At 54.9% G+C, this 20,163-nt stretch overlaps 1 protein-coding gene across 2 annotated transcripts; it reads left to right on the forward strand.

Annotated features, from left to right (window-relative positions):
• Window positions 1-13,064: 13,064 nt before the first annotated feature.
• Window positions 13,065-19,953, forward strand: EMX2 (empty spiracles homeobox 2). 2 transcript variants are annotated; one of them, XM_047702822.1, is made up of 4 exons: window positions 13,065-14,061; window positions 16,007-16,191; window positions 18,426-18,708; window positions 18,739-19,953. In XM_047702822.1, exons 1-3 carry the CDS (start codon window positions 13,653-13,655, stop codon window positions 18,591-18,593), a joined length of 762 nt encoding a protein of 253 aa, XP_047558778.1. In that variant the 5' UTR covers window positions 13,065-13,652; the 3' UTR covers window positions 18,594-18,708; window positions 18,739-19,953. The 2 variants fall into 2 exon arrangements, with proteins under 2 accessions (XP_047558778.1, XP_047558779.1); XM_047702823.1 differs by lacking the exons at window positions 16,007-16,191; window positions 18,739-19,953 and having other exon boundaries at window positions 18,426-18,529.
• The last annotated feature ends 210 nt before the right edge of the window (window positions 19,954-20,163 follow it).

The following is a 20,163-nucleotide window of genomic DNA, read 5'->3' on the forward strand; positions in this document are numbered from 1 at the left end:
TTCTGAGTCCTAGACAGAGATGAAGAAAGAAATTTTTGGAACCTAACCTATTTGAAACTTAAGGCTTTCCAGCTTCCTTCCTGACTCAGCACAGATTTTTGTTAGGCTCTGAGGGACACCCCGCCCCTACCAGGAAATGCAGAGTCTGACTAACACGGAGGAGTCACAGCATCAGAGAAGGGAGTTTGGTAGTCAGTGAGCCCCAGCAGGCTCTCATGACTGCATTGGCCTTTTAAGGATCCAGTCCTCTTGGATTTAAGTGCAGACCTGCCACAGGGAGGTGCTGGGGAAGGCCAGTATACCGAGCCAAGCCTTGAATCCCTCTCTGTAAAGCCCTGGGTCTGTGTGTTCTTGTCTTAGTTGAGCATCTTATGCTTTTTTTTTTTTTCTTCCCTTCATCCCTCTGCCCAGCTTGGTCTTTGGCTATAATATTTGCCCAAGATTCTTTCTTTTCTTTCTTTTTCTTTATTAAGGTATAAAAATTTATAGTCAAACCCACAAGTCTTAAGTTCAATGAGTTTTTTCAATTGTATACCTATGTGTTGCCATCAAGATACAGGACATTTCTAGCTTTTCTACTTTTCTTGCCCTCCTTTGTAGCCAACACTCTGCCGGAGGCAACCACTGTTTTGACTTCTATAACAACTTATGAATTTCATATAAACAGAACTACAGAGCAGGTTTCTTTCTTTCTTTACTAGAACAACAATAACGAACATGTGTAGACATAATAGAATTTCTTTTTTTTTCCCAAGGTGTCAAAAGTTAACATTCCCAAATGTTTGACAGTGGTGGCCTCTGGCTAGGGGAAATTCAAGTGATTGTTACTTACTTCTTCACACATTCTGGTCTAGTATGAAAATATACATATAATTTTATAATACAAAATAAAGCTTTCCTTGGAATGGAAAGCCATGGCTCTTGTGGAGCAGTGAAGAAGTGGGGTTCAGTTGGGCATAGAGATGGAGCTCGGGCTGTCTGAAGGCTCATCCCGATGGTAGGTGTTTGGTATATCCCCCCCAGTTAGAGACCTCTCTAGCCAGTCCGTGTCTGGATTCCTGATGAAGCTTTTGGATATGGGGCCATTTGAGTAAAGGATTCCTCCTACCTCAAACTCTTCCCCTTGGATCTTAGCAAATAGAAAACATTGTCTAAAGCAAGGGTTAAAAATTCCATTAAAATCATGAAAAACACACAAAACTTAAAATTCTTGATGACACATTTGCATTTTAGTGATGAGCATAAAGCAAATGGCTGTAGGGCAAAATATCTATACACTCTGGTCTCTGAGTATCACTGAACACGGAAAAGGGATAACTTCTTGTTTTGTTTCCCTGAAGGCCCTGTGACACAGAAGAGCGTGTGGTGAAGAAGGAATGAGTGCAAGAGGGGCATACATGAAGAGAAAGTTTTGAATCCCCAAATAATATTTGCAGGAACACTTAAAGGGAAAACATCCTAGCAATTTCACAACAGAGTGCAAGGCCTGACTTTGTTGGTTAAATGGTCCCATATGTGGTGTGCGGAGCTGGGAGGCTTGGAACCAGCTGGCCCAGGCCAGTGCCAGGGCTCTGCGTGAACTGGCTGGGCAGTGAACAAGTTGTTCAGCCTTGCTGAGCCCATCTCTGCCTCGCTAATGGGGTAACAACAGCACTGGCCACCTCACTGGGTGTGTGGGAACAGGCTCTCTGTAACCCACACCTTCTATCTACATGCTGGCTCTCGTCTCTTCCAGACCTAGAGAATGTGGGATCCAGGCTCTGAATTCTGCGGTCATTGACTTTTAGGGGGACTCAGAGCTGAGTGTTATCTCTTTCCTTACACTATGGGCCCTGACTTCCTCGCTGGGGAGAAGGGGAGCATTCTGATAGGATGCAGGAGTTGGGGGGGGGTGGCGAGAGGACAAGTGGTTGGGGTCAGACACATGTGGGTTGGAAGCCAGACTCCTTCACTTACTAGCCATGCGTGAGTGACCTTGGGGTGAAACCCTTTACTTCAGAGTCTCAGTTTTCACATTTGGAAGGTGGAAATAGATTGAGTACTTCCATGGATTTCTGAGAGGATGGGATGAGCTAGAACCTGGTAATAGACACTTTGCCCAGGTGCCATCAGAGATAGAAATGAACCGTCTCTCATGCAAGATACCCAGCAGCAAGTGAGCGATGTAACAGACCCTATCTTCTTCCCAGCACACCTGAGCAGCCGCCCCTTAAAACCATCAGAGGAGCTCAGAGCAAGGGGCAAAAATAGGGAACTCTCATGCTTCCACAATGAGAATCAAGTTTTCCAACCGCGCTGGGCAGAGGCAAGATGGATCACCTGGATGGAGGCAGTACTACAGATGGGCCAGATGTGCCAATGCCCATCTGGGGGAGATCCACGGCCACATGGTTGGCACTGCGATCCCTTCTTCATCTGGAAGGCTTGGCGTCCCGTGCGTGTTCAGATGGCTGGCCATGCATCCAGGCCTGCAGACGGCAACCGCTGGGGAGGGGGAGGTTGGCTGATTTTACTTTTAGCAACGGAAGACTTTCTCCCACTTTCCAGTGGCCAGCTCATCCTAGGAGCTGAGCAGGGTCAGAGCAGGGAGGCCCCAACCTGGAGGCCCCAACCTGCAGTCCCCACCCCTGGGATGTCCGAACCTTTCCCCAAGGCTGGCAATTGGACCCAGATCGGAGGTGAGCTCGGTCTCGCAGAGCTCAGGGTTTTTGCTGGAAGTGGGAAACCCAAACCTCTTGGTGAGGGGTTGTTTTTTGGTTTTGGGGTTTTGTTTATTTTTTCCTTGCAACTTTCACTGTTTCGTCCCACAAGACCAGGTAGCCAGTGAGGGGAGGAGTTCTTTTTAAGAAATAGCCCACCGCACCGTGGCAGTCTCTGAACCGCCCCCCTTCGCTAGGGCTTCCGGGACCCCTCTTTCCCTCCAGCCCCTCTTCCCGACTCCCAGGCCTCAGAGGGGGAAGGAGCCGCGCGTCCGGTTTCCCCGGCTGGAAGCGAGGGCGTTTCTCATTTCTGACGCTGTCTTCGGCCATACCTGACTTCGGCTGTCTTTTCCTTTTCCCTCCTCCGCGCCCCCCCCCCCCTCCTCCACCCCCGCCATCAACTGGATCTCTTGCGCGGTTCTTGGTTTTGAAAGGGACGAACACGTGCGTCCTGGGAGATCCCGATTTGCTTTTCTTCGGGCCACACCGCCCCGGCCTTCCTGCGGGACCGGGCTCATTTCAGCCCTCGACCCGGAGTAGAAGCGGACCGCGGTCGACAGCACCCGATCCGCAAGCGCTCCGAGCCCCGGGCCGCTTCCCCGAGCGCGAGGAGGGGAGGCCGGCGGCGGCGGGAGCCCGGAGCGCGGCTACGCGGCCACATGGAACGGCGAGGCCGGAGCCCGCCGCCCCGGCGTCTGGAGCCCGGAGCCTCCGAAAGGCCTCCGCTGCCCAGCCAGACGCCACAGCCGAGCAGATGCTGCACTCCCCAAATTCATTTTTAATTCATGACATCAGTTTAGGGACCGTCGGAGCCTCTAAACAGCCTCTCTCAAAACCAACACAACCACCGCAACGCGAAAGAAAAAGGAGGCGGCCGCCAGGTCCCGAACGTGGGCTCCTCTGTTCTAGGGAAGGGCCATTTGGAAAAGCACTTTCCAGAGAGGGACCTGCTGTCCCTCCCGTCAGAGTTACCCCCGCCCCGCCTTTCCCTGGGGCCAACATTGGACACCCGGGTTATTTGTCATAAAGACAGAGCTGGTGCCAACGTGGTTTCGATTAGGACTTTAACATGTTGTGTTAAGCAATCAAATATATACTATCAGGGAGATTAAAGGCTCCCCCAAATACTTCTGCACACACAACACGTACATGACAAATATATGTATATGTACACATACATCCAGAAGTGTATGCAGCATACAATATGTAGTGCATAATTAATTAAACATGTTATGTGTTAATAAGTAATATAATAATGTAATATAGGAACTAGATGTTAAATGTCAAACAGCATATAATATGATGAAACTATATACTACATGTTATGTTAAATAATATATAATACCTAATTATATATAGTATACAACAAATTATATAAATAATACCAGCAGACCATACATAATATGATACTTTATAGGTCATTATATTAAACAGCATGTGCTCCTCTGAAGTACCCAAGGGGCCGGGTAGCACGCAGCCCCAGGGAGCCTGAGAAGGAGGCAGCACACAATGGTCCCCAGGTGCTGGTGGCACCACCCCAGTCCTTGCCCCACCCCAGCTCCCCACCGGCCCACGTGTCTTGGGACGGACATAAATATTCCAAATGACTAGCTAGCTCCTCGCTGGAGTAATGAAGTTAACCGACTATCTCTTACAGAGGTCAGTCTCCAATGAGGGGGTGGGGGAGACACAAATTTCCTCAATGAGACCCTAGGGCATCCTTCCCCACGTTCACTGCAAGCCCTGAACATTTGATGTTTGGTCCCCCCTAGTGTAAACCTAAGTGTTCTGTCTCAGACATATAAGACAACTTAAAGTGCCATTTTCCAATGTGGGCGTTTAGAGGCCATTTGGAAATTGAAACGAATCTTTATATGCAAGACTTGACGTTTCAGAGGCCCTTTAAAGCTGCGGTTAGAAAAGCAGTTAAGAAACCCGTGCATGGGCTGCGAGGAGACGACTCAAAGCAAAGCAAAATGCACAGCTCGAAATTCGATATTAACCGCGCGCTTCCAAGTCATGCAGTTTCATGATAATTGCGGCGTTTACTCTTCTCGTGCTGGAGAAATAGGAGAAACGCTTTGACAGAGAAGTTACCCTGAAGAGTTTCATCTTTTTAAAAGGGGAAAATATCCCAAAGGCCTCCGTTGGCTTCCTGGCAAGCTAAAACAGGGTGTAGGGGACTCAGTTTTGCTCCAGTTACCTAGAAGCGGGACCTCAAAACCAGTCGTCTGGAAGAAGGGAGTGTGTGTTAAGCGAGGACTGTTTCCGATGGGAACGCGCGGGGCCCTCTGCTCAGGACTGGCTCGGGACACGGACGGAGACCCTGCCCCGAAGCCCGCTTCCCCCGCCGCAGTCCCGGGCGCACGCGGCGGAGAGCACACTGCGGCGGGGCCGTCCGCGGCTCGGGGACGCGCCGCCGCGCCCGCCGCTTCTGTTTGCCGTCCCTTTAACTTTCCATTTCTGGTTCTCTTGCCTCCCGAGCGCCCTGCCGCGGAGTGTCAGACAAGCTCTGTCGTCTGTGGGCTCTCACCTCAGAGTCAATATTATCTCAGATGGGCACAATAGACTGGAATGAAAAGCTAATATTGAACCAATGAGGTCCCCGCCCGCGCCGCCGCGTTGCCACCCTTTGTGGCGCTGCTCGGGGTGAGCCCCGGGCGGCCGGCTAAGCGGAGGGCGGCTGCGGTCCGGCCTCTCCGAGTGGGGGAGACGGGAGGACCCGGCGCGGAGGCCTCGGAGGCCCGATCCGGAGGTCCCCTCGAGCCCCGCTCGGCCTCTACGTCGGCCGCGGAAGCTGGGCGCTCGGCTTGTCCCCGCGCCCAGGAGCGGAAGGGACTCAATAGGGGAGCGGGGCCTGGCGCGTCCAACCCCCGGACGCTAGGAGCCCCGGACTGTGAGTGTGATGGGCAGGGGTGCAGCTGCGGGGCCCCCACTGGTGGGGCTCCCCTCAACCCCTCTGGTTGCCCTGGAGGCAGCCTGGCCGCTGTCTTTAATTAAAGGCCTCCGGGGTCCAGGCTCCGGGAGGAGGTCTCATCAGGACGGGGGCCGGGGAAAGACCATGTCTGCGTGTCTCCTCGGAAGCTCCCTGTCCCTGTGCACTCTTCGTCTGCAGCTAGGTCCCCGCAGGCTGGCCGGGCCAGAGACTCACAGGTAGCTGCACGAGGGGCCTTCGGGCCGCCGTGCTGCCTGGGAAGGGAGCTCGGACCCCGCTCCACTTTTTCCGTCCACAGGCGCTGCTCTACGGGCTCAGGGTCGCTCTGAGTCGCCCACGAGAGCAACGTCAGGGTGCGGGGCCACCGAGTCTCAGCCGGGGCTTCGGAGTGCCCAGGCCACCCAGCGTTGCCCCGCCGGCTCTTCAGCTCCCTAGCCGAAGTTAGGCCGCGGATGGCCCACTTGTCCTAAACCCCGGGCTTGAATCCGCAGGAGGGGCGCAGGGAAAGAGAAAAGTGTGGGGCGAGGCCTGTGGACGGAAAAGGTGGCCTGGAGAAAGACGGTGGGCAAGTGGCCTCCAGGCTAGCGCCAGAGTTCCACTACGCTGGGACGCCTAGATAAACCGCGCTGCTAGCAACGGTTTGGGCGCCCCCGTCCGCCTGCGGGGGCTCTTCCCTTTCTTTTCTCATTGGCTCGAAAGTAGGCGTTTGGCAATACTGGAAGGGGGGCGGGGCCGCCCCAGGGCCCCCCGTGGGATGCCCACAGCAGGCACAGCCCGTAGGTGAGAGTGCGTTGTGTTATCTCTTCGAGCCTCAGTTTTCTTATCTGGAAAATGGGTATTATGACTCCTTCGATATCAGATTCTGAATTTCACTGGGATCAGGAGTGTGAGCAAACGGGCTTTTAAATCCTACAATTTCTTCTAAACCTTCCAGTCATCCTCTCCAGGTTTCAAGGAGAGTTGCAGCCTCTACGAGAAAGTCTCCAGTTTCTTTCTTTCTTCAAGTGGCCAGGATCCATTTCTAAGCCCTAGCCTGGCCCCCAGGTCCCCCCCCCACCCCCCCAAAAAAAAGAAAAAAAAGGAAAGGTACTGAAAGAAGAAACAATTCAGTTCTTGAAAGAGGGGCTGGTGGGGCCCCAGTGTTTCAGAAGCTATCCCCAGGTTTGAGGCTTTTTAGTGCTGACAATCCCAAGGAGCTCCTAAAAGGACTGAACCCCAATTTACAAGGTTGCTCACAGGTGACAAGAGCAGAGTCTCTAAGGAAAAGATGCCAAAGAAGGTAGTAGGGGAATCAGAAGGTGTGTCCCCCATCTTCCATGCTGGTCCTGTGGCTTGCTAGACATCTTGCCCAGCCTCTCGGAGCACCTGGCAACAGTCACTGCCCTTGGGGTCCAGTGGAGCTATAGTTTTAGGGGTGGGTGTCGGAGAGTATGACAACACTGCCTAGGCTGGGAGGGGCGAGTGCAGGAGAGACAGAACTATCTCCACCCCCGTGGAGCCTTTGCCTGAGCAAGGCCAGTGGTTCCTAATTCCTGCTTGCCTGTGTCCATCAGTCTGTCCCTCACTGATCTTTGCTTTGCCTTAGACTCACCTGAAGGCAGCTGAGGGAGAAAGAAACGGGGACCTGCTCTGATTCTGTGTCTTTGCTTTCAATAGTGAATCCAGACAGCCTGTGTGTTGAGGGACTGATGCGTTTCAACGTAATGAAGGAGTTAAAACTCTAGGGTCACTTCCTGCCTATAGCTCAAACGGGTCAGTGCCAGTTCCTGGCTCTGAAATGTTAGGTATAAAATTGGACAGATCTCGGAAGCCCCAGGAGTTCACTAGCTCCTGCTAACATCCAGAGAAGGACAGGACCAGTTTCCTGCAGTCACCTGGGAAAGCAAAGAGTCAGACTAGGGTCCAGACACTCCTGGGAGGGCTTTGCCCGCAGGTGGACGCTTTGAACAGTTACCTGGAGGATGCCGCCGCATTTCCAGCAAACCCCGAGAGGACTCCACGGCCTCACTTCAAGGGAGAGGCTAGCCTGCCCTGAGGCAGATGGGGTCTGTGGGCTCCAAGAGGAAGGGGACTGTCACCCGCTCTGCGGTGGCTGCCCAATCCCTCCGGGGACCAATCCCCACCTCAGCAATAACCACTAGAACATTGGCCGCTCAGGAGGGGGCACAAAGCTGGGAGAGCTGGGCGTGACCCCCAGCTCCTCTGACTCCACCCCACTTGGGGCCAGTACGGGGCAACAGGGGTCCATTCCTTGAACTACCGTGGCTGGAAAGAGGGATCTGGGACCTCAGGCATGGATCTGTGGTTGCATTTGCGCGGTAGTTGGCCATCGCCCTGGCACAGGTGATCACAGGGCCGCCTAGTCATTTTTACAACTGAACCCCTTCCTCCTTGCTTGCACTCCGGAGAAAGGAGCCCGACTGCTACTGGGGCTGGGATTCCAAGAGCTGACGGGGGTGGGGGTGGGGAGGAACGCATTTCCAAGTCGTCCCCTCTACTCTGTAGTCAGTGAGCCTCCATAGACTTCCTCTCCTCGCCCAGATAGCAGACGCCACCCCAGCACTCCCCTGCGTACCCCGCTCAGGGGCTCCGCAGCTATCCCGCCGGCTCCCGCCCTCGCCACTAGGCGCCGCTGCGCGCACGCGGATCCCGGCCCAGGGAGCTGCCTCCAGGGAGGACGCCAGGAAGGGATTTTGCTCTAATGACAATTTTTTAAAAAACATGTTTTAAAGATAAGATTTTTTTTTTCCATCCTCTCCCTGCGCGTTCGGAGAGGCCTGGTGACTAGTAATCACAGTGAGCTGGAGGAATTCTTAACCGACCCCCGGGGCCTCCCCATCCCCGAACACCTTTCCTCCTTTCCTCGCGTTGGGCCCCAGAAAGGGCTCCCTCTTCGCTGACGTCCACGCTCCCCACGCTTCCTGGAGAGCTCACAGTGCGGGCTCACGAAACCGGTACCCGCTCACCGGAAGGGTGCTGGATGTGGCGGAGTGCACCAGGGAACCGGGACCACTGTAATATTTGATGAACGGGAACTATGCCAAACCTTAGCTCACTTGCTGCTCTCAACAACTGTTAAGATATTGATATTTCTTTTTCACCGATAAGAAAACTGAGACTCAAGAAGGTGGTGGCAAAGGTAGTGACCCCAGGGAGCGCCTGGGCATCTATCCGGAGTTGCAGGAGGTGATGAATGTGCCCCAGGCAGGAAACTCAGAGCAGAGAGTTATGAGAGATCCCGCCCACATTTCTGCCCTTTGATGCCTCCCACTAGCCAGGAATCCATGCTTCTCTCCCCTCAGCACCTGCCCAGGAAGTCCTGGGCCTTTGGGGGTAGCACGGAGAAGCTAGTGGCGGACTGTGAGACAAGCAATAGCTTCTTTTTGGACTACTATGTTGTTCAGTTTTGAAGCCCAGCAATGAGCCCTGGAAGTGGGCAGGTAATAACAACAGGTACATGGGGGACAGGAGCTAACTTTTATTACAGTTCATTATGTGCTAATGACAGTCTAAGCACTTTGCTTGGCTTGTCTCCTTAAACAACCCCAAGGGCCAGGATACTATTACTTATCTCCAGTTCACAGAAGAGAAAGGCACGGAGAGGTCAGGCAATTTGCTCAAGGTCACTCAGATCTGACTGGCATTTTTTGGGTGGGGCAGGTTCATTACCATAGAATATACAGTGAGATTCACCCGTCTTAGTGCACAGTTCTGTGAGTTTGGAAAAACGCTCAGAGAGGTGTAATTACTGCCATAACCAAGAAACAGAAGAGTTCTATCACTCCTCAAAAACAGGCCTGACTTCTGCCCTCCACTGCCTCGTGGGCAGCATTGGCCAGATTTTTACAAATGACAAGATGAGGCGGGGAGAGGTTGTGGTGTTTGCCTAAGATCGCTCAGCCAGTAAATGACAGATCCCAGATTCAAACCTTCATCTTGGGTCTGCGGGGCCAGCTGCCTGCTCAGTGCAGATTCCTGAACCTACAGAGCCCCCAACTTGAGGTCATTTGGGGTGTGTAGGAGGGAGAGCCCTTTGCTGTAAGATGGAGCTTCAGAAACCCCCTCACAGCTCACTGCCTGCTCCCCTATTTAACTAAATACCCATCCTTCTAGGGCAGCTCGGGAACAAAGAGGGGCCAGATTCTGCAAAGGCCTAAGCCACAAATAAAGTGAGGGGCAGCTCTGAGGCACAAAGAGCAGGGGTAGAGTTGGCCCAGGGTCCGAGTCCAGACCAGAGTGCCCAGTACCCAGAGCCTCACCCACCACCAGTCTGGTTAATGAGTTACTGTCTTAGTTAATTCTCCCACACGTAGGGGCTCAGATGGAACCTTCCTGAGTTCCTCAGGTCCCTGGCTGCATGAATTAGCATAGATTATCTGGCTTCCAGAGCTTCTGCGTGGCCCAAGCCCGTTTCTCTCTCTTGTGGGCCCGAGCGAGACTTGGGGCTGGCAGCACTCGGGGCAGAGGAAACCGACCCTGGCGATCCCTCACCCTTGCCCACCTGCCAGCCACAAGGGACCCGGAGCCAACCTCCAGGCGCTTTGCAAGAGGCGGATGGGCTGCAGACGATCTTGCAGGAAGGGAGACAAGGCTCTGAGCAATCTGGGCCCTTTGCCCCCGCCAGACTTTCCGGCCTCTGGCAGGATGAGGAGAGGATCTGGGCTCCAGACTGTTGCTCACCCCCTTGGGCACTCTGGACACTCCCAGCCAAAGGTAGGAAAGGATTTAAGGGCGTACCAACAACACTTTAGCGCCCAGCCTCTGACTTTTAAAAAAGGTTGAACTCCCTTACGTTTTAGACACCTTGGCGGGCTTCACTCCACCTCCCAGACACTAACTGGATCTCCTTTGCCCTCAAGGTCATCTGCTCTCATGCCCCCGGGCAAGATCACTCATACTGGGAAATAAATAGTCATTCCCCACCCTACAGCCAGGGCAGGGCTTCTAGTACCCCTAGTTTTGACCCTCCATCCTTCCTGGAGAAGCCTTTCAAGGAGAAGAACCTTTCCCTCTGGTTCCAGGATCCATGATCTAAGCCCACTTAAATTGGGTGCTTCTTTTTGGCTTTGGAAATGAAGGTCTGACCTCCACCTCCTCCCCAGGCTTGCCGACAAGCAACAGCCAACCCCCTTACTGGGTGGCCTCAGGTTCCCTGCCAGCCTGGGCACCATGGGGGCTTGTGTCCCTACAGCTTAATGGAGGGAGGTATTTCTGAACAGGAGTCAGTATTTCTGGAAGTCAGCGGTTCAGGCCACTGGGAGGTACATCTCTAAAGGCACCCCACTACAAGAAGCTGGACTAAACACGCTGCATCCTTAGACCTGGGAGAAAAGATGGGGGGAGAGGGGAATGCTGCAAAGCAAGACCACAAGACCCTGGGAAGGGTGAAAACCCAGCCACCACCCAAGCCCAGAGCTGGTGTCAGAGGTCTGAAGCTTGACAGGGTCAGGTTTCTCAGGGCATGACGGCAAAGCCAAGGCCCACACCTGTCTTGTGTGTGAATGTGTATAGGTGTGCACGCTCTGGAAAAGTTAAGGGGGGCGGAGTGCAGCTCAGATGATCTCTGTTAGCTAGGGTCAGGTGCCCAGACACCCCCAGAAAACACATTTCTAACCTTTCTTGCCTGGAGGGTTTTCCTAAAGGGTTTCTCCTCCCCACCCCCAAACAAATTATGCCTGGAATAAAGAAGTTGAGAAATTGATGTGAACAGAAAAATACATCAGATAAAACCAGAGACGGTCAGGGCAAGAAGGTGGGCAGTTGGGCAAGCAGGGGCGTTATGTCCAAAGACCCAGACCTTCCACTGATGAAGCTAGTGGGGGAAGCAGTCTGGCTCTCAGACTTCGCTCTTCTCCCCCCTCCCAATCGACTTTTCTCGGGTCTCACGGCAACCTAGTCACCAAACACAGGCATTTCTTCCTCCTTAAGAGAAATGGCATGGACCTCTAAGTAATAGATTTAAAGGATGGCAGATTTTTTCCCTCATTAATTGTAAACGTGCAAAATACCTGCTGGTACTTCACTTTAGAAGAATGCAATTGGCAAGAAGAAAAAAAAAAGGAAAAAAGAAGCGGCTGATGAATAGATAATAGATCTTTAACCACCAATAAACAGAGAGCAGCGCCAGCAGCCTGGGGGACGTGATCATAATTATGCCGCCGCGTGAGCCAATAGGGACGAGGGAACCCGGCCCTAAAATCATCCCAAAACCGAAGGCGAGCTCGAAAATGCGGACACGGCCTGGGACCGGAGACGCGATCTGCAGTCCCTAGTTGCAAGCCCTGCACAGCAGCCCGCCCCTGGGACGACAGATGGAGGAATAATAATAGAAATAATAATAATAAAACAACAACAACAGCAATAATAATAATAATAACAAAATTAACGCAAGTCTTAAGGACAGTGTAATGGTAATAGGAACACCACGTCTACCTTTCCCCTGACCTTGGACACCTCTTGTCCCAGCTTCTACCCTTAGGAACAGTTTGGGGGAAGGAGGTGAGCGCCCTCCCAGAGAGAAAAAGCCCGGAGCCTGTGGGTCTGGTGGGAAGCCCGTGGCCCGGGCAGGGTCGTTTACTCTTGCCTCAACTTGCAAACGAACAAACCAGGCCAAGAATCGCGAATGCAGCAACCCTGGGACCTCGACGCTATGCGTGGTTGGATGGCCCCCCCACCCCCACCCCCAAACGCCAGCCCAGGCTCCATCCTCACCTGGGAAACCGCCGGGAGTTCTGCCGGGGGGGTGGGGACTGATGAAACCGAGCGGCTCCGTTAGCCCTCGCCCGGAATCTACTTACCCTCGCCGTGCTCCGGGGGCGATCCCAGCTTCCCGGACGCAGGGCCACGGGGGGCAGCGGCGGCCGAGAGCTAGGCGCGAGGGATCTGCGCGTCCGTCTGTCCGTCTGTCCCTCCAGCTCGGGATGCGGGGGGCCGCAGCAGAGGCGGCGCGGGCCGGGGACTCTGCAGGGACCGGGGTGCCCCGGAGGGAGTGGTGGTGGTGAAGGAGGAGGCGGTGGCAGAGGGGGAGGAGGTGGGAAAAGAGGAGGAGGAAGAAGAAGAGGAGGAGAAGGAGGAGGAAGAGGAGGAGGAGGAAGAGGAGGAGGAGGAAGAAGAGGAGGAGGAGGAGAAAGAGGAGGAAGAAGAGGAGGAGGAGGAGAAGGAGGAGGAAAGGAGGCCGAAGGAAGAGGAGGAGGCGAAAGAGGAGGAGAAGCCGCGGCGGGCGACGCGGGAGCGAAGGAGCTAGGAGCGCGGGGCGAAGGCGCGGCGAGGCCAGCGGCCCGGCGGGCGCAGGAGGCTCGGCCGAGGCCGCGGCGCCGACTCCGTTCCACACTCGGCCGGGATCCAGGCCTCCGGGTTCCCAGGCGCTCGCCTCCCTCTGACGCACTTTAAAGAGTCTCCCCCCTTCCACCTCAGGGCGAGTAATAGCGACCAATCATCAAGCCATTTACCAGGCTTCGGAGGAAGCTGTTTATGTGATCCCCGCACTAATTAGGCTCATGAACTAACAAATCGTTTGCACAACTTGTGAAGAAGCGAACACTTCCATGGATTGTCCTTGGACTTAGGGCGCCCTGCCCGCCTTTTGCAGAGGAGAGAAAACTTTTTTTTGCCTCCCCCGAGAAACTCCCCCCCCCCGCCTCTAACTCCGATCCCCCCACGCCATCTCGCCAAAAAAAAAAAAAAAAAAAGAAAAAAAAAGAAAAAAAAAAAGAAAAAAAAAGAAAAAAAATTACCCCAATCCACGCCTGCAAATTCTTCTGGAAGGATTTTTCCCCCTCTCTCCAGGTTGGGCGCGTTTGGCGCAAGATTCTCGGGATCCTCGGCGTTGTCTCTCCCTCCCCCCTCCCCCCTCCTTTCCTTTTCCTTTCCTTTCTTTCTTCCTTTCCTCCCCCCACCCCCACCCCAAACAAACAAGTCCCCAATTCTCGTCCGTCCTCGCCGCGGGCTGCGGGCGGCGGAGGCAGCGTGCCGCGGTCGCCGGGAGCCGGGAGCCTCGGGCGCCCGCTCCTCGGCGCAGCATGTTCCAGCCGGCGCCCAAGCGCTGCTTCACCATCGAGTCGCTGGTGGCCAAGGACAGTCCCCTGCCCGCCTCGCGCTCTGAGGACCCCATCCGTCCCGCGGCGCTCAGCTACGCCAATTCCAGCCCCATAAACCCGTTCCTCAACGGCTTCCACTCGGCCGCCGCTGCCGCTGCCGCCGGCAGGGGCGTCTACTCCAACCCGGACTTGGTGTTCGCCGAGGCGGTCTCGCACCCGCCCAACCCCGCGGTGCCCGTGCACCCGGTGCCACCGCCGCACGCCCTGGCCGCCCACCCCCTGCCCTCCTCGCACTCGCCACACCCCCTCTTCGCCTCGCAGCAGCGGGACCCGTCCACCTTCTACCCCTGGCTCATCCACCGCTACCGATATCTGGGCCACCGCTTCCAAGGTACGTGCCACGTCGCGGGGCTGCAGCGCGCCGCGTCCCGCACTGCCCTCGGCCTGCGCGCCGGGTGGGCGCTTGGCAAGGCCTGGGAGGAGGTTCCTCCGGCTCGCGGGCCCGCGAGCCCCGTTCGGAAACTGGGCGGCGAGGGGCCGGGCATGGTGCTGGTCCCCAGTCTTTGAAGCTGCGGCCTCTTTGGGGGCTGGCTTGGGGCCGCTGGACCCCTTAAAGAGGGGCGCAAAGGGAGAAGTTGTCCCCGAACGCTCCTGGGTGGAGACAGGCTGGGACAGCCTTCTCTGAGCGCCGGCCGCCAAGGAGTCCCGGAGCCCGCGGGGTACCCAGGCTCTCCGTCTCCTCCGCGGTGCCCTGGTTGCCCTAGCTCCGAGGGGCCACGGCCACGGCCAGGCCACCAGGTTCGCCTTTGCATAAGACGCTGTTCGCCACCCACTCTTCGTCCCTTCAAGCCTGGCCCCGCGACTTCTCAGTTTCCGACCCTCTTCGGGCGGCGAGGAGACCCTCGCGTCCCCAGAGCGTAGCCTAGGGGTTTGTTTTCCCTTTTTTTGGAGGCCTGGGGAGGGGCCTGGAACCCTCGCGGGTAGTAACCTCCGAGGCTCGGCACGCTCGCTGAGACCTGCTCGAATGGGGGCAGAGTGTCCGCGGCGGGAAGGCAGGTTCTGTCTGGTTTTTGTTTTGTTTTTGATTTGTTTTTGTTTTTCTTTTAAAAGAAATGAACCCTATCGGGAGACGGGCTGGACGAAAAGATCTAAGTGTTTTCCCTTGCCATTTAAAAAAAAAAAATGTGTTTGCTTTTTTTTCTCTGAGTGGGGGTAGGAAGAAAGTTAAAACTCCAGAAAAGGGGACGAGTAATTAGTTTAGTGGTCGGAGCTTGGGGGAAAAGACCTATCTCCCGCGACAGCCGATCAATACTCAGCGGCTTGTCCATTCATTAACCCTTTGCGTTCCTATCAGAACCTAAAATCCGGTAGATACCACCACCCTCCCCAATTACAAACAAAACAATACAAAAACAGCCTTTCATCCTAATTCCGGGACCGGATTTGCCTCCATTCTCTCCTAAACACTCGGTTTGTCTTTCTTTGTTTGGGTTTTTAGTGAATCGATTTCCCACCCTCCTGAGTGAACCCGAAACTATTCTGGCTTTGCTCACAAAGTTTATGGCTCCTTTCCTCATTCTCTGCCAGATACACCCTTGGTGCCCCCACCAGGCCCGAAGTAGCCGGGATCTTCTGGGACCGCGGACAGCCCCATAGGGCGCCCGCAACTCGGCAACCCCTGGGTTTCGATCCCTTCGCTCCCGTCTTGTAGTTCTCTGGAGCGGGGCAGTGCGGAAGCCGGGTCCTCGGGAGGCAATGGCTGCGGAAACCCTGCGCACCCGCCGGCGAAATTTCAGCCCCGGCTGGGCCGCAACCACACGCCCAGCCTCTGTACTTTCCCGGAGGGGAAGAGACTTAATACAAAATGAAGTTCCCGAGAAAACTCTGCGTAGCGGCCGCCGCCTCTCCAGCCCCGGGGTTAATGTTCCCTGAGGTCAGAAAAAAAGAGAAAGTTTCTCTGGATCTTGGGCGCCAATCCCGGGGCCTGGCTCTGCTGCCCCTCTGCACCGGGCGCCCGGGCGAGGGGGTGGTGAGGCCGGTGGCTCCAGGACCGAGCGAAGCCCGCGGAGGTCAGAAGCTTGGGGACTTGTCCCGCCCGGGCAGCGCCTGGGTGGGTGCTGCACAGGTACAGGCTCCGAGTTCCGCGGCGGACAGCTGGGCCGGGCGGCGTCCTCTTCGCCCACCTCCGGAGGGCCCCGGGTTCCCACTGGCCCAGCCGCACAGGCAGCGCGAAGGCCATGAGCAATGAGCCCCGGCAGCCCGGCTCGGGAGAAGCGGGAGGCCCCGGCCGGCCAGAGCGGTCTCCTCTAACGGGACTTCTGCTATGTCCCTGGCAGGGAATGACACAAGCCCCGAGAGCTTCCTTTTGCACAACGCGCTGGCCCGAAAGCCGAAGCGGATCCGAACCGCCTTTTCCCCGTCCCAGCTTCTGAGGCTGGAACACGCCTTTGAGAAGAACCACTACGTGGTGGGCGCCGAGAGGAAGCAGCTGGCGCACAGCCTCAGCCTCACGGAAACTCAGGTGAGGACTGCTTGCACCCCGCGATCCCATCCCACATCTCTGGCCCCGTGCAGGCGGCACGCAAGTGCGGAGCTCCGAGAGGGCCTTTGGCAAAGAGCCTGGGAGCCGGTTCCACGCTTGGGTTCAGAATGAATCAGTTTAGAGGTGCTTGGCTTCCTTGGGTTCCAGCAAGGGATTGTAGGAGCCCACCCATCCTAGGCTCTGGGGAGACCGGCTGAGTAGCTCCCTCCTGTCCGGCTGGGCATGACCTAGAGTTCCTGGTTAAGACACCTGTGCGCTTTTGGTGAGTCTTTCGGTTAGAGTCTGGGGACTCAGGGCTGGGTGCGTGGAGAAGGAGAGCACAGAAGGGTGAGGGGCAAGATGTTGGATGCTCGAGGCTCGAGTCTGGAGATGTCTGGGAGTGGTTAAATTGGAATTCTGTGTCACGGCAGACCCAAGGTTCACACCGACGGCTCTAGTTACTTCCCTTGAGGGGATCAGAGAATCAGAAGGCTGAGAGGCCAGACATCCTAGGTGCGTCCCTAAATCAGCAAAGCAGAGCTGGAAGGCTGCAGGGAAGGGCTGCCTCGGAGGACAGACCCCTGCGGTGCAGCAGGGCTCCGGAGGCGGGTCTGGCTCTGGCAAGCTGGGGTCGGGGAGGGGGCTTAGGGCTACAGTAGGCGCTACTGTACTCAGAGCCACAGGGCGGGGTCAAAGTTCCCGGCAAACAGTAACGTTTTGGGGCAGATTAAGTTGTAACACTTTTTCTGGGAGGCGCAAAGAGGTCGAGGCTTTTGTTTTAAAAGTCCCCCCCCCCCCCGGACAAAACCGAGGAGGGCCTCGCGGGTTGGTGCGGGGCCCGACACAAGGCGCGGCCCGGCTGATTTCTCCTGGATAGCCGAGGCCGAGGTGGTCTTTGTCCGCCTCGCTGCCCACGCTGCCTGGAGTCTTTGTGTGCGTGTCAAGCCCCGAGCGCACCGACGCGCGCCTTGGGCGAGCGCCGGGGAGAAATGAACCGTCCTCCCCCTCAATTAGCAAACTCAAAGCAAATTAAACTCAGCCTTGTTCCAGCTCGGCTTTTTCGTGGGGCACTTTGGGGGACTGGGGCATTGGGGAGAGCAAGCCGAGACCTGGGCCGGCCTTAGAAAAGGAGGGAGTGGGGAGGGCTTCAGGGGCCTGGGCTGCTGCTTTCAGGAAGGGACAGGCCTGGGGACAGGGGATGTGCTGTCACCCGCATTTCCCTCACTGTACTGCACTGCTGAGAAGCTGGGACAGTGTTGGTGTCTCCTATGGTGGCTGAATGGGGACCCACTGCCCAGCACCCCCAGGGGATGATGGGGACGGCAGCCCAGCCCCACATCATTGCTCCCTGGACCTCTAGCAGCTGCTCTGGGGAGATGAGGCCTCCAGTCCAGCTCTGATGGGAAATGATGTGACCAGCGTGTGAGCTTGGGCCTGGTGGGTCCTGGGGCTGGTCCGAAGGAGGGAAGGGAGGGAGCTCCACTCTTCTTTCCTCTTTCCTAGTTTCTCTCTCACTTCCTCCTTATCCCATGTTTCTTTCAGAAGCTTTCACTTTTGAGCTTCATTTCCCAGCTGGAAAGGTACAATCGGGCTGGTCCCCAGGCCTCGGCGTCCTACCATCCCGCAGGCTTCCTCCAGTACTCCCCCGCCCCCCTACTCTTGCTCACCTGCAAGAGTCCTGGGCGAGGAAGAGGAAGCTCAGGCAGATCCTGACTGCCTACCCAGGGCCGAGGCCTGGCAGAGGAGGCGCTATATTTAGGCAAGGCTGCGGAAACGGACAAAATAGAAAGCACATTGGGCCGTGCACCAGAAAGCTGCCGCAGCCGAAGGCAGTAAGGTCTTCCCTGCACTGGCGAGGTAGAGGGAGTCAGGGACTTGTCTCTTTTTATTTTACTTTACTTATGATTGTTGTAGGGGTTTTCCAGGGTTTGCAAGGCTTTTGCTCTCAGCAGGAGGTGGGTGTCCCTTCCAGGGCCAGGTGGGGCAGGGGCACTGTGCCCTCTGGGCCATCTGGTCTGGGGGAAACACCCCACCAGGGCCCAGAAGGGTAGGGAGCCAGGCTTCCTAGCTGACAGCACTAGGAGCTCGGCCCCCAGAAGGGAGGCCTGGGGGAGCCCAGCCCTTTTGGTGTGCCGCTGGGGGACTGGGCTCTCTTGAAGGCACCGCCTGGAGGAGGAAGCAATAGGAGGACGCTGTGGAGGGACTAACACGCCCCATCCGCCTCTTGTCCACAGGTAAAAGTATGGTTTCAGAACCGAAGGACGAAGTTCAAAAGACAGAAGCTGGAGGAAGAAGGCTCAGATTCGCAACAAAAGAAAAAAGGGACGCACCATATTAACCGGTGGAGAATTGCCACCAAGCAGGCGAGTCCCGAGGAAATAGACGTGACCTCAGACGATTAAAAACACAAACCGAACCCCACAGAAACGGACACCACGGAGCAAAACAGACAGGGAGAGGAGGGGTAGAAGAAAAACAAAAACAAGCTACAAAACAAAAACAAACCGCGCACACACACACACACACACACACACACACACACACAGAGTCACCGAGAAGAGGAAGAGGGAGTCAGAGAGAGTGACGGAGCTTCGCGGACTTTGGGCAGCGAGGGCGCGGGGTCCTGATCCCAGGCTGCACGGAGATGGCAGAGGACGCAGGCTTCTTGATCAACAGGCACCCCTTGTCTAAAGAGGCAGCTGAGAGAGAGAGAGCGAGAGAGAGAAAAAGAGTGAGAGAGAGAGTGAGAGGGAGACAGATCCAAATGTGGCACCGTGGAAGGCGCTCTGAACAAGGGAAGCTGTCAGTCAAACGCCAGCCCAGCGAGACAAGATGATTGGCAGGTATTCCATTTATCGCAGTCCTGATTTAAAAAAAAATAATAATAATGGTAATAATAATGATGGTAAAAGAAAACCCCAACCAGGCACAGGACTTTTTCTTTTGCACTTCGCAGAGTCTCCCCCACACCAATCTTTAAAAATAATTAGTAATACTAGCAATCGAAATTTCGTATCTAGCCCCAACCCACACCTGTTCAAAAACTTGAATTGCATGTTGCAGTTGTTGGGCGAATGGTGTCTAAAGACAGAAAATGAATTGTAATTTTCTTTTCCTTTGAAAGACAGGTTCTGTGTGCTTTTTATTTTTATTTTTTTTTCGAGAAATGTGCAGTCTGTAAACACTTCTTGATACCTTCTGATGTCAAAGTGATTGTGAAAGGTAAATGAAGTAGGCTCCGCGATAGTGGTCCTCTTACGGAGAAATGGGGAGCAGGATGGGGGGCTGGGGGTGGTGGGGGAGGGTGCCCACAAGAGGAGTCAGGACTTGTGCTGGGAAAAACAAAAAACAAAAAAACCCTAAATTAATTCTATTTCTTGAACATTCCCTTTCCTAACAATCCGAAGGCTTAAAACCCCGAAGTAAACTCCTTTTGGTGGTTGGAGAGGTTGGCCAAATTCAACCATTCGCTGTAAAGGCCATTCCCAAACTTTAAATCTATCTGTTGCAAAAACTAAAGGACTGTAGTTAGCGGGGAGGATGTTAAGTGTGGCCAAGGACATGGCGGCAAGTTTTCAAGCACTGAGTTTCTATTCCAAGATCATAGACTTACTAAAGAGAGTGACAAATGCTTCCTTAATGTCTTCTATACCAGAATGTAAATATTTTTGTGTTTTGTGTTAATTTGTTAGAATTCTAACACACTATATACTTCCAAGAAGTATGTCAATGTCAATATTTTGTCAATAAAGATTTATCAATATGCCCTCAGAGTAGTCGTTTTGAGAAATTGAAGTGAGTTTTTTTTTTTTTTTTTAAGTATCTATAATTTGAGTGTGGTCCTTCTCCAAGGAGGCTCAAGAGACCCAGGCTCCTCACCCACAAAAGGGCCAGACTGATGGATTCTTGGGCATTTTAAAGAGAGATGAGTGTGGAAAAGGGAGAGGATTAGGAAAACTTAAGTCCTGCAGA

The sequence above is a fragment of the Lutra lutra genome, chromosome 14 (assembly GCF_902655055.1).
Source record: "Lutra lutra chromosome 14, mLutLut1.2, whole genome shotgun sequence".
NCBI classification, from domain to species: domain Eukaryota; kingdom Metazoa; phylum Chordata; class Mammalia; order Carnivora; family Mustelidae; genus Lutra; species Lutra lutra.